Source organism: Eleginops maclovinus, chromosome 15 (genome assembly GCF_036324505.1).
Source record: "Eleginops maclovinus isolate JMC-PN-2008 ecotype Puerto Natales chromosome 15, JC_Emac_rtc_rv5, whole genome shotgun sequence".
NCBI lineage: Eukaryota > Metazoa > Chordata > Actinopteri > Perciformes > Eleginopidae > Eleginops > Eleginops maclovinus.
The window spans coordinates 13,433,410-13,446,925 of record NC_086363.1 but is presented as its reverse complement, the minus strand read 5'-3'; the positions used below and the strand labels follow the sequence as shown (position 1 = coordinate 13,446,925).

General features: G+C 41.0%; 1 protein-coding gene across 2 annotated transcripts; it reads left to right on the top strand.

Annotated features, from left to right (window-relative positions):
- Positions 1–441: 441 nt before the first annotated feature.
- On the top strand, positions 442–6,129 carry yy1b (YY1 transcription factor b). Of its 2 annotated transcripts, none has more exons than XM_063902027.1 (5): positions 442–1,200; positions 2,433–2,583; positions 3,363–3,423; positions 3,869–4,027; positions 5,029–6,129. In XM_063902027.1, the coding sequence occupies exons 1-5, from the start codon at positions 600–602 to the stop codon at positions 5,209–5,211; spliced, it is 1,155 nt and encodes a 384-aa protein (XP_063758097.1). In that variant the 5' UTR covers positions 442–599; the 3' UTR covers positions 5,212–6,129. The 2 variants fall into 2 exon arrangements, with proteins under 2 accessions (XP_063758097.1, XP_063758096.1); XM_063902026.1 differs by having other exon boundaries at positions 2,421–2,583.
- Positions 6,130–13,516: the final 7,387 nt, after the last annotated feature.

The window sequence follows — 13,516 nt, the reverse complement described above, 5'->3', positions numbered from 1 at the left end:
AATATTAACAGTGATCATTACAAATGTAACGAAAATATTGATTTGTAGAGCTTCCTTTCCAATCGAATCACATTCAAGTTGAATGAGCAACATTGAATATATATTTGAAAGACCTTGTCCTCTTGTTCTTTTTAGGCATTTTATAATTACAATTTGGAATTGGAAACATAATCTAGAAGTGAAGTTTATTAGTTGTATCTTTATTTTTTTTAAATACCACAAATGATGTCCGCGCCAATATATTAAAATATAATTATGATATATATATATATATATATATATCGTAATGATTATTTACATTTTAATTATTTATATCCAGAAAGATATGTATAAGTGGTTTTGTGAAAACCTGTAAACAAAGTTTGTCACATAGTCATCAAGTTATCGCTGGGTTCCACCAAAACCTCGCGAGGTTTCGAATTGGAGAGCATAGTGGTAACGAGAAGTGGCGTGGGACGGAGTGGAGAGAGTTGTTATCGAAGAAGAGGGAGAACAGAGCGAGGCAGGAGCAGAGCAGGGGGGTGTGTGAGTGTTTTTAGGAGGTCAAAAAAGGAGCACAACACGGCGTGAATGAGAGAGGCAAGCTGGCGGACTATAACATGGCATCCGGAGATACGCTGTACATTGAGACAGACGGCTCGGAGATGCCGGCCGAGATCGTGGAGCTCCACGAGATAGAGGTGGAAACGATACCGGTGGAGACTATCGAGACCACAGTGGTCGGCGGGGATGACGACGAGGATGATGAAGACGAAGAAGAAGAAGACGACGACGACGACGACGACGAAGACGGGCAGCCCATGATCGCTCTCCAGCCGCTAGTTACAGACGACCACACCACGATCCACCACCACCACCACCATCACCACCATCAGGAGGTGATCCTGGTCCAGACCCGGGAAGAGGTGGTCGGTGGGGATGACTCGGACATGCACACTGACGGCGGGAGCGGGTTCGAGGACCAGATCCTCATCCCGGTACCTGCTCCGGGGGTGGAGGACGAGTACATCGAACAGACTCTGGTGACTGTAGCCGGGAAAAGCTCAGCTCGGATGAAACGGGGAGGCGGCACTGGGGGCAAGAAAGCGGGCAAAAAGAGCTATTTAAGCGGATCGGAGGCCAGCGGAAGAAAATGGGAACAGAAGCAGGTGCAAATAAAGACACTGGAGGGGGAGTTCTCTGTTACAATGTGGGCATCGGGTAAGTAAACGCTAGCCGTGTCTGTTACTGTTGTTAGCTTTGCATGAGGCCTCGTTGCCAGGGCGTTGTCCTGCTGCACCAGACTAGTTCCTGGAGTGGTACGTCGCACCAGCGTAAAAAGCGACAAATAATGCAAGTTTTCGATGCAAAACACTGCTATTTCGTATTGAAATGTTTTTGTTTTGAAGGGAGGCCATGTTTTAAGTGTTGCTGGGCGCCGCCATATTCCCCTAGACTAGTAAGTATGGCGGCGGCCCCGAAAAAATGGCGTTAGTCGCGGCCAGGCAGAGATGGCGGCGGTGCTAGGGGTAGATAGAGACAGCTGCGTTTTAGGATCTCTGCAGGCCGCAACAACTGGGACACGTGCTGCTCTACTGCAGCTGCAGAAGCTCCTGGGGATTATGTAAAAAGTGCAAAAGTTTAATGTGCGTGAAATTGTAAACCAGGTACTGTTTAGGCAGTAAATCGTTTAGCTGTTAGCTAATGTTGCTGGTAGTGGTAGTTCACCAGACATCTTAGCATTTGCATCGGGCTAACTACTGCCTCTGTGCAGACCTATGGTACTGCGTGCAATGCTGGGGGCTTTATTTCGCAACAAAGTCCTCATACTTTAGATGCACATTTGACAGTTAAGTGTAAAGAAATCTTTAGATTTGATGAACTGATAACAATTTTGCTTATTTTGTTTTTAAGGTTCAGCTGTATGGAGTTATTTTAGTGCACTCTGCTGGTGGTAGGATACAACAATTTACAAACATGTTTACACATTTATTCAACATTGGTAAAGATATTTGCTTGTCATGATGCATGACTGCTGTGCAATATATTATAAAAACACATTTGTTATTTTCCGTTCCTCAAATGTAAAACGTAGTTGAATTTGTATTTTATTGGTTAGAGTATTAATACATTTTCATTTATATGTATTTATTTTACCCTTCCAGTTTTTCATTTGTCCCACGGTCGACATGTTTACATCATAATTAATTATATACAACTAATAATACAACCTTTTTAAGTATGTGCAAACCTGCAGAATGACATATGGAAATATGTCGTTTTCCTATACATGAAATGTCAAAGTAATTATGTAACATTGTGATATTTTCCTGGTATCAGTTCAGGACCAAGGCAGCAGTAGATGTGTTTTCCATCCTTCAGGCTTATTGCTAGGGAAACAGCAATGCGTTATCGGTTCAGTCTCTGTAATGTTTTCCTAGATGACAATAAAGACATTGACCATGAGTCGGTGGTGGAAGAGCAGATCGTCGGGGAGAACTCACCTCCTGACTACTCGGAGTACATGACGGGGAAGAAGCTGCCCCCTGGTGGTATCCCGGGGATCGACCTCTCAGACCCCAAACAGCTGGCAGAGTTTGCCAGGTGAGTGTGGCTGCACACCTTATTCCCACATGTCAACACACTTATTAATCAAGAAAACAACAATTATGGAAACTCTGATTCATATGCAGACAAATAGAATCACAGTGTAATTTAGTGCGAGATAAACATGGTTCTAACCCTCAACACATTAATCAAATATTCAGTTGGGTCTAGGAAAAAAAGGTTGTTCTTTATAATGTTGTATGTGCTTCAATATTTTGTATCTATTTAGACATTTTTGACACAGTGTTCAAAATGTATTTGGTTGCAGGTTGCGATACTTTTGGGCTGTGATACAATAGATGTGCAATGCATTTGATATTTAAAATATTACAAAAATAATCCAAGGAAAAGTACCTTTCTAAATAATGATAAAATAAATGTTCAGAAAATATATAAACAATCAGGACTTAAAACTATTATATGCAAAAAAACATTTGGTATGTGGGCATGTTTGCGTGTACATTCATTGAATAAAGTTAATGCACACGTGTCTGTTAAGGAAGGTGTACCATTGTTATATGCTGAAGTACATTAAAAGGAAGTATTCTACAGTCCCCGTAGTGGTTCACTTTTCTGATAACATGTTCCACCTGGAGGTGAAATGTCACATCAGGATGTTTCCATCCCCTGACTGATACTGGTTATTGATTAACTAAATCAAATTAACATTGTAAGTGGACTACCAGATAACATGTGTTACAGGCATGGCTTTGTGACATGGCTCTATCTATGTTTGTTTAAAACCCCTAACCATGTCCTTTGTTTTTCTGAATCAGGATGAAACCCAGGAAAGTCAAAGAGGATGACGCTCCTCGGACGATAGCTTGCCCTCACAAAGTGAGTCTCACACCGTTGTCCCGAGATAAACCCTGTCACTGTTTGCTGAAATAGAGTTCACTGTTCCTGAAAGGTTTAATAGTCCTACGCTGGTGTTTTCTGGGTAATTGAACATTTCGGTAAAGGTTATTTAAGAGTGAAGAAAGCACTCGGGTGTATTGATTTCCATGTACTTACAAGAACAATCAAGCCTTATCTGAACTCTACATGTTTAGCTAATGCGAAGGCTTATTTGCTGTATGAGGAGTCTGAAGCTGTTAACAAAACATTACAGAATCAGGGAGGAAGAGATGCAGCTCCACTTCTTTTCAGGATTGTAACCTACACAAAAAGCTGTGCACACTTGATTTTTAATAGGAAACAAAAATAAAATAGTTTACAAGTGCTATAAAGAAGCTTAAATATTTTCTGTGTCTGTACATTTTGCACTCTCTTTTCTCCACAGGGCTGCACAAAGATGTTCAGGGATAACTCGGCCATGAGGAAGCATCTCCACACCCACGGGCCACGCGTGCACGTCTGTGCAGAGTGCGGCAAGGCATTTGTCGAGAGTTCCAAACTCAAACGTCACCAACTTGTTCACACGGGGGAGAAACCCTTCCAGGTGAGCATCTCAATACACACACAGATACATTTGCACGGTTTTCAAATGTTAAAAAGATGAGCCCATCACAGTTGAAACTCAAGGAGAATGGACTAATACATTGCTCATAAATCTTTTCCCACCATGTACTGAAGGCCAGTTGTCTTTGTCAAATTTGAGCCTTTTTTACATTTATCAATCTTTCTTTTCTTGTGCATATGAGGTTAAAATTCTTTGCATCAGCTGAATTAACATCAGTATTCTTCTCAGTCATTTTTGTATAAATAGTTTCTTGATTTCACAAAGGGGTGATATTTTAGCGATACAGGTTTAGTACATAACCTATGTAGCTAGTTAGCTGTACTGTGAAGCTAATCTGGGTCATAACCTATGTTTTATTTGATGGGTACATTGCAAATCTGTCCCAGAACTGAAACTGGCAAAAGTTAGCATACTTTTATTGTCACGTAACAGTTTAGTTTTGACTTTTGGTTGAAAAAGCTCTTAGGATGAACACTAACCTATGTGTTTGCCAAACATATCAGAACTTGCTGGTAATGTTGTTTGCTAGAGCTGGAACTTCCTCAAATCCAGCATAGAGCCAAAACAGAGCTGCTAACGTAGGCGTAATCTCTGATGGCATTACAGACAACACGGGTGGAATACTAAACGCTACATGTGTAAGAAGTAATTTCATGCCAGGCTTAGTAACTTGGGTACTTGGTTAGTGCTACACATCCTTTACAAGCTCATGCTAACTTTGGCAGCTTACATTAAAGCAGATAGACAGGCTGTTTATACATTCTTCATCTTTGTGACTTTGGTTTGAGGAAGGTTACAAATTCACCCCATCCAAATCCTAAAATGCATTTCCAACACTAATCTCTTACTACAACCTCATGCAAACTGCCTAAACATGTAAAGAAATCAAAAGCGCATAGTAAAATGACCCCAGACATTGGATTTGTGGTACTGTAAGATAAGCGTGCGACTGACCCCCCTGCTCCTCTCGTTTCTCTTAGTGCACCTTTGAAGGCTGTGGGAAAAGGTTTTCTCTGGACTTCAACCTGCGCACACACGTGCGGATCCACACTGGAGACCGACCATATGTCTGCCCTTTCGACGGCTGCAATAAGAAGTTTGCGCAGTCAACCAACTTAAAGTCTCACATTCTCACACACGCCAAAGCCAAAAATAACCAATGAGAGCCCACCTACCATCATCCAGCCTCAAAGACGAAAAAAAGAGCCTCCTCGCGGAACACCTAAAACCTCTTTGGAGGACGGAATAAAAAGCTTGAGACTTATTGATTTATATGGAAAAAAATCTGACAGATTAAGAGACTTAAGAACACTGAAATTCAGCTAGTTTTCCTGCGTCCCCTTTCCTTCTGCTGTCATATTTGGATGAGGATCACAGAGACTATTCCCCAAAGCCCCGGCCAACACAGTCCTTCCGTTTCTCAAGTGGCACTTAGCTGCCAGAAGATGGAACTCGTGGACAAACATCAGAGACTTATTTTTACCAGAGCAAGAAGAGATGCAGCAGTCTATTCATATTTTTATTTTCTCACATAGCTTTTATTTTCCCCAAGTGTGCATATTGTACACTTGTCTCAGGCTATGTTAAGTACAATTGTGATTATTTTCTTTCCCTCTTGCATTATGAAGTCGTACCTATGATACAAAAAAGGTCCCAGGCCTTGTTTGACCCGTTTCACATGTATGAGAAGTTTAAAACCATACCCTCTTTGGTTGTGTTTTTCTCTAACCACAAAATAACCGTGTATACTTGTATTGTATGGCTGTATTGAAATTACGTAGACATAGATAGAGGTGTGATTTAAAGTGTTAACCAATTAAACTTTTAGTCATGAGTTGCATTATATTTTCTATAAACTGTCTTTACACAGATAAATTAGTAACATGAGCATTACTCAGAGCGTGTTTCAGTTAAAGGATCTGGAGCGTGCATTGAACGAACTGCGAGACCATCACTTTCTTTGTTAGAATGTAATGTACAGACGTCAACCATTAACTTCTTTTGTTTATATATTTACACCCATGTATCTCAACTGCCCACAATAAAATGGCTCATTCCAACCCTGTTGAAAAAGACAGAAACTGTTAAGTGTATCTTTATGATTGATTTGTTATTCATCTTAAAAAATGCCCTCTGTGATGATGCTAACAGGACATATTTTTTACATCAATAGTATCATACATTTATGCCAGAATTAGGGATTTGTTTTTCAGAGCAGTTGTATCACCTAAATTAAAAAAGTTATTCAGCAAATGCTTTGATTATCATTGTTTATCAAGCACAACCGTAGAATATTTTCTATTGTAGTTTCAGAAATGCTTCCTTTTCTTTGTCATGTACGATCACAAACTGAAACTGTTTTGGTTTTGGACTAATGGTTGATGAAATAAGAAAAGGTTAGACACCCCACGTGCTTTGAGAAATAAGACTTTGGTTAAGAAAACCATCAATAAATGAAGTAATGATCAGTCAGATTGATCCAAAATGAGTGTTATTAAATGTTTTGCCGCTAATACTATTACAGCTAATTGTTTCCTAAGCAAACTGTTTTGAATGGATTTTCTTTCCATAAGAAAACCTTTCATAAGACATGTACACAAACGTATAAAATTCCAAACCTGCTGAATATTTGGAAACCAGCCAACCAAAAAAACTTTGGAATGCAAGATGCTGTCAGGTCCTTTTTCAACACCGACTCATAGCGTTTGTATTCCCCAAGGAAATGCTGTCAAACACTTCATTTCCTGCATTCAGATGATTTTTACGCACCAATTTATGGTGGTAATTGGTGCATAAAAACTCACATGAAAATTCAGTATTCAGTGTGACTCCCCTGTGTTCTGTGTTGCTTTCAAATATTTACCCTCATATAAATCAGCTTTTCTCATTTAAAATCATACCTTCTGAGTCGTCACACATGAAGGCACGATTTACTCACCTGTGTTCTCTGTGCACGTGGCACTGATTCACGTTAATGTCCAAACCCCTGGATTTAAAAAACAATATTTCTACTCGCAAAGCCAAAACAACCCACATCTGTGTTCTCTTAAAAGTAATATTACAGGAATAGAGTCGTAATAAAATCGTAACATAATCATGTTTCAAGGCCTGCTGACTAGAGACAGACAGGGAATTCCAAATGATTTCAAGGTAAATTGTCCATAACAGTTTCCTAGACTCCAAGGGAAATTATGGTAAATATGATTTACGACCATTCTGTATTCTGAAATAGGTAAATATTTGACGTTGTTCGACTTCACCTTCCTCTAAATCCAGCTTCAGAGGCCTGTGGTGAGTCAACACACCACAGGCCTCCCAAAGTGTATTTTCTCGAGAAATAAAACCATAAATAAATCTAACCCTCTTCATTCATATTTTATCAGGATAACAGGCTTTCTAAAAGCTGCATCATCTCAAAGGAGTTTCCTTCCTCCCGCCAACACTCTCTACTTGCAGTTTTTGAGTTTACACATAAATCCATTCCCTTTTCTGCTCGGCCAGCAGGATTAGCACAACTGTCGACCTCAGCTGTCCTGCTAAGATCCTTTGCTCTTCGGCCTGATCCTGGTCAACCCGCTGCTGACTCCAGACCGGCTCTTGCTGCCCCCTCCTGGCACTCAACTGTAGTGCCTGGCACCTGACAGTGCTCTCCATGGTGCTGAAACCCTCGACAGGCGGTGCACACAACCACCAATCTCTGAGTGAGTGTGTGTGTGGGGGGGGGGGAGTTTTTAGAAAACTTCCCTTGCTTTCTGTCACGTAAATGATCCAAGAGGAATCGACATGTGTTGTTTTTCCGGTGAGGAAATACATCGATTTATCTCCAGTGCATTTTTGATGTCGTATCGGCTTCTTTAGAGCTGCTTTAAATTCAGAACCAGGCTCGCTCTACCTCTACCTGAGCCCAACGCTGTGTGTGAAAGAGTATATGTAAAGGCTGATTCAGGAACGATTCCACTTGGGGGTCCATTTTTTTCTTTTTTCTAAGGGAGCATTTATTCACAGGATTGGTTGTTTGATTGACAAAGGCAGGGGAGAGTAAATGCACTACTTGTTATGCAGCTGAAGTCTGTCAAGCCTCCAACACCTGCTCTCTTTTAGATGCTTATTTCATTATGGCTTCTCTCTCCCAGGAGTCAAGGCACTTATTTTTCTTTTCTCCTATTTTTAATTCTATGCTTTGTTTTTATCTGGGTGTTATTCTCTTTCTCTCTTACTCTTTTTCTCTACTCTCGGCAATCTGAGTATATATTTTCAGCTGTATGCGATCCCACCTACAATCTGGATTTTCTATCATTAGTATTTCTCTGTGTTGCACTGGCAGGGGAGCAAACAAAGGTTTATCGCAGTGAAGAAAAGCAGTGGAGAGATACACACGCTTCTTACAGCTGCACTAAACCCCTTCCCCTGTGAGTGGAGACTAAACCAAGACAGACTTTCAGATCTTTATCATTCTTTTTATATTCCTTTAAAGAGGACATATTTGGTTCATTGCTAGGTTCATATTTGTATTGTGTGCCTCTACTGTGAGAAAGGTCTTTGTTTTTCTCAAACTGCCTGTGCTGCAGCACCTCTTCTCACCCTCTGTCTGAAACCAGAGCCCAGTCTGCTCTGATTGGTAAGCTGGCTGGCTCTGTTGTGATTGGTGTGTCGAGATGTTTTGCCCCTTTCATGTGAAATGTGTTGGACTGCTAGCCAATAGAAGTGAGAGTGTTAGTGATGTCAAAATGTTACGGAGATAACAAAGGAGTCCAATTAGAGGCGTTTCAGACAGGGGAGAGTGTGTGGGAAAGGAACTCTGGGGATTTGAGCCTTTATAGACCATTTGCATGCACATAAACTTATATAACACATAAGGGAAAACCAAATATTATAGGGCCCCTTTAATAACACTTCTGAAAATAAATCCTGAGGCACACAACCGCCCAGTGCAAACATTAAATGGTATAAGCTCATATTAATCATGTGTAACCTTCTTAAAACGGATTAAACTCTACTCTGCAAATACATAATTGGACTTTAAAGCTATGTGTTCTTTGGCTACATGTAGTGAGAGCCTGTCAGTTACTACCCTCCGTCATACAGCCAATTTGATGCTAAGGCATGCACAACACTATAACCCAATTCCGTCCAATCTGTAGTCCGTAACTTAAATCTGTTCTACACATGTTTAAATCTCTTGAAGTGCCTTTTTCTTCTTTTTTTTTGCGTGGCGGGCACGGCATGAGATGCTATTTCCATGCAGAAAATATGTTGCCAAGGTAACAGAGGAGAGAGTGAGAGTATGTGTGAGAGAGGCTGAGATACCCCCTGAATACCAGGGCTTCCGCTGCACACGTACAGCACAACGCTTCACCCTGTCATCATCGCAACGGCACATTTTCCAGCCTTGCACACAACCCCTCAATACACCTCTGAAGGCTGACTTTGAATGTAAAGGCAGTTACTTTTGTTGTCACACAAAAGGACAGTACGGTCTGTAATTCATCTTTCTGCATCTCACCTCTGGTCCTCTTATCAGCTCTCTTTCTCTGCCTAAATATAGACTGCCTTTCTCTCTTTCCTCTGCCTTCAGTTTCACGCACTCCCTTTTTATCTGTGTACACCGTCTCCTCTCTCATCCTCTTTCTGTCTATCAAACTCAAAATTACTTCATAATTAACTACGCTGCTGCCAAAATAGGTTCTTCAGGGTTCACAATGACAGAATGATCGTTCATCATGTAAGAAAGGCAACCAATTGCTCACACATCATTTGGCCTGCAATATATGCAGCACTTATCACAATGTAAGTATTCATGGATTCATTGTTTAGGTCATCCGTTGTCCAAAAATATGCTTGTTCTCTAATATGAGTATTTTTCTGCTTTTCTCAATTTACAAATTACATTACAAATATTTTCAATATTGTCTGGCCCCTAAAAGACTGAATTGATAACTGATCTTAGTGGTAACAAGTTAATTAAAAATAAGAAATACTTGACTTTCACTCCACTACAATACTCTGCTCAGCGTGGATCAATTTAATTAGTTGATTTAAATAAGAAATACACATAAAAGACTCATACAATACAACATGGTACCAAAGATTAAACCAGTAATTACAATAGGCACTGTCTAGTTCTGGCTATCTATCAGATATAGTTTCATGATTCTAAGGCAAAAATATATCCAATAATTGAACAATTCTCAAAAAAGAAAAGCATATTTTCCTTTTTCCAAGAACATTTTTCTTCTTAAGTAATATTTGTATTGGGACATTGGTATATCTTTGAATGCAAGACTTTAAATTGTACTTTTACCCTATTGCATTTCTACTTTTACTTCGGTTAAGGCTTTGAGTACTTCCTGTCCTCAACATCGCTAATGATAATAAAGATTAGCTGCAGCCCTGCAATATAGCATATTATAATGAGTGGGCTTTGAAGTCTGAGAGCGTGTTCAGTTCTTGCTATCTGTGTTTTATTTTTGAGAGAGCTTGCTTATTCTGTATTTATTCAGGATGCAGTGTAGCATAACGTGCTGCTCACTCTACCTCGTGTTTGTGACAGACTGACTCACTTTGTGGGTTGCCAGGTTTGTCGACCATTGTGTGAGGGTTGTACTCTCCTCTTCCTCTCACTATAGCCTCTCTCTCTCTCTCTCTCTCTCTCTCTCTCCCCCGCCCCCCCATGCCTTGGTCTTCCCCAATCAGCCCCCACACATCAATCACAAATTGACCTTTATTTGATTAATGCCTCATTTCAGAATCCTCATCACGTCCCCGCTTCCCTCCACGCGGTCACTAAAGGTGATCTCTCTTCAAAAGAGCCTAGCTGTTCCATCTACATTTCAAATCACTGACAGCCAAGCTGCACAGAGATGTGATCGGCTTGCAGGTTGTACACCGCAAAACCTGGTCACAGTCAGATCAAAAGACCTTTAAAGCCTTGTTTATGAAGAGCCTCCTGACATTCTCAATTTGAACCACAGCCACTGTGTCCCTTTAGCTGCAGTGGATGACAACTGATCAAACAATCTGTTATTTTCTGTCTTCATTCCCATGTGTGTTTGCATGTACGCTTTATTTGGCCAATTAGGGTGAAATTCTAGTTAAATGTGACACCACAGTTTGATATCTCAACTTAACAAGCACACTTAGATGAGATCACTGTGAGCAATAAATAAGATTAGCACAAAGACACACGCAATTCATAATCCGACTGAGAGCGGGTTATGCAGGCCCTGGAGCCATGCAGATTTCTATGTGTGTGCGTATGTGTATAAATGATTCAGCAGTGGGCAAGGCATGCATTGAAGGAACAGGCAGATTTCGGGCCAATACCAAGTCCTTGTTTTAGAAATCACAAGTAAGGCCTAAGTTTTTGCACTCAAGCTCTAATTCAAGTCTGACAAATTCCAAGTCAAGTCTCAAGTGAAGTCTGTCAAGTTGGAAGTCATGGTTGACAAGTCCCCAGAGAAGGAAGTCAATACTGACAAGACCTAAGTCAAAACAGGAATGTCCCAATTGAAGAAAGCCAAGCCCCAAGTTCTTAACTTTGAACCTAGAGTCCATAACAAGCCGTAATGTCTCGTAATGCAATTTCGGCCTGCCGTTTTGCATACTGCAATTCCTTTTTGTTTTCGACCGCCATGTTCTTGTACAATTTCAACTTATGGTAAAATGTATTCTAACTGGTGCTCAGTAATGTCATTCATTCATTGTTCATTTTAAATTTCTGCAAACTGATAGGATGCTGATAGTTAAGACAAAGTGCATCTGGGGAATTAAGGGTCGACTTGCTGGTGAGGAATAGCTTTACCTTTTATTGATTCTGAAACTAAGGGAAATTATTTTATTGGTAGCAGACTTTTAAATTATGTTTTAATCTTTGGATTTGGAATACCAAATTGGGTCCAAGTGCAGGTGAAGTCATGTGTCATTGGGGTAAAAGTCCAAATAGTGTTGCAAGTCCTTTTTGATTTTAGATTTTTCACTCTAGAGTCATCATATTTGTGACTTGATTCAAAGTGATGTTCCTCCCGTCCTTACTTCTTGGAACATGTAATAGTCTGGGAGAACTTGGTACTTCTGCAATGATGTGTAAGCAAAATAATGTGGCCCACGACCTCCCAACAGCTTCGTGTCATCCATTAACAGAAGCCTGAAGCCATAACAAGATTAGCATAAGCACTTTTAGAAAAGTCCCTTTGAATTGGAGCCTAAAAGAGGCTTAAACTGTCCCCCCTTCACCAGCAGCTGATAGATATTGGGAGCTGACTGGCACATCTGCTTTGCTGCTGTAATGTTAGTACTCTTAGGGATCTCTAGCCCTGGCAAATCAATGCAAGTTCCATCATTTGGGGACGCTCAGTGTAGAGACAGAGAGCAAATCACTTGTATAAACGATAGCAGCTATCAGGCAAATGGTTCCTAATGGTGCCTGGTATGTCTGGTGTAAACTGCAGCCAGGCTCTCTGTCGTCCATCACCCTGGAGCATATGTAACTGAAGGAGGGAAGGCAGCACGAGAGGAGAGGAAGAGGAGGAAGCATCTGTTTGTTCGGCATGGGAACCCCTCAGGGGGGCAACACGATAATCCTGGTTCACGTCAAACCAAATCTGGTGTCTGTGCTGCAGCATGACGCTGAGTCACTTAGTGAGTCTGCATGTCAAACAGCGGAAATCACTCAGTCAGCACCCCTGGTGTGTGACCTTCACTCTGCCGCCAGCTCCATGTACTGAAGGGAGTTTAAAAAAGCCCACTTATTCTCTCTCTCGTCTTTTGTCAAAAATCCATCTGTAATTGAAGCAGAGATGACTGAAAATCTGCAGACCATCAAAAATGAATGACTCCAAACCCTCCTAGAGACCCCTGGTTTCTGCAAACGAATGGTAAACACTGGTCAAGAGGGCGGGAAAGTTTACACTGTGAGCAGTTAACATCATAACAGGACACTGTGGCGGCATTAGTCATCAACTTTGATCATGAGTTTCACTAGACAGTAACAGTTGTTGGTGAGTAAACAAGCACGTCTTTAGTTTAGGTTTGACCATTTCAATTATCTCCCCCTTGCCCAGACTACTGTTTTCCCAGAAACAGTAATCACATTCACTATTAATGAGCCGTGATGTTCATCCTGCACCCATTTACTCCTCTCAATAATGCATACTCTTTGGAATTGCCTGTGCATATTTTACACCATGCCACCTCCCCCCTGAGAGGAATATCAGTAGTGTTTTGGTCTATGTGGCCCCAGGCTCTCTCTACATGTTCACCCAGGGATAATGCCTGCCAGGGAACAATGTCTCATGTATGTCTCTGACTAAGACAGCCTGGTGCGTGGAGATAATAAAACACTGCACTGAGGCATGGAGAGTCTAAAGGTGCTAACACACTTGTTGAAGGACCTCTGTCTTCTTCATTTAAGCCTCTCTATTACGCCCCTCGCTTAACCGTGATTTAAATAGGCTCTTCAGTTTGTTAATA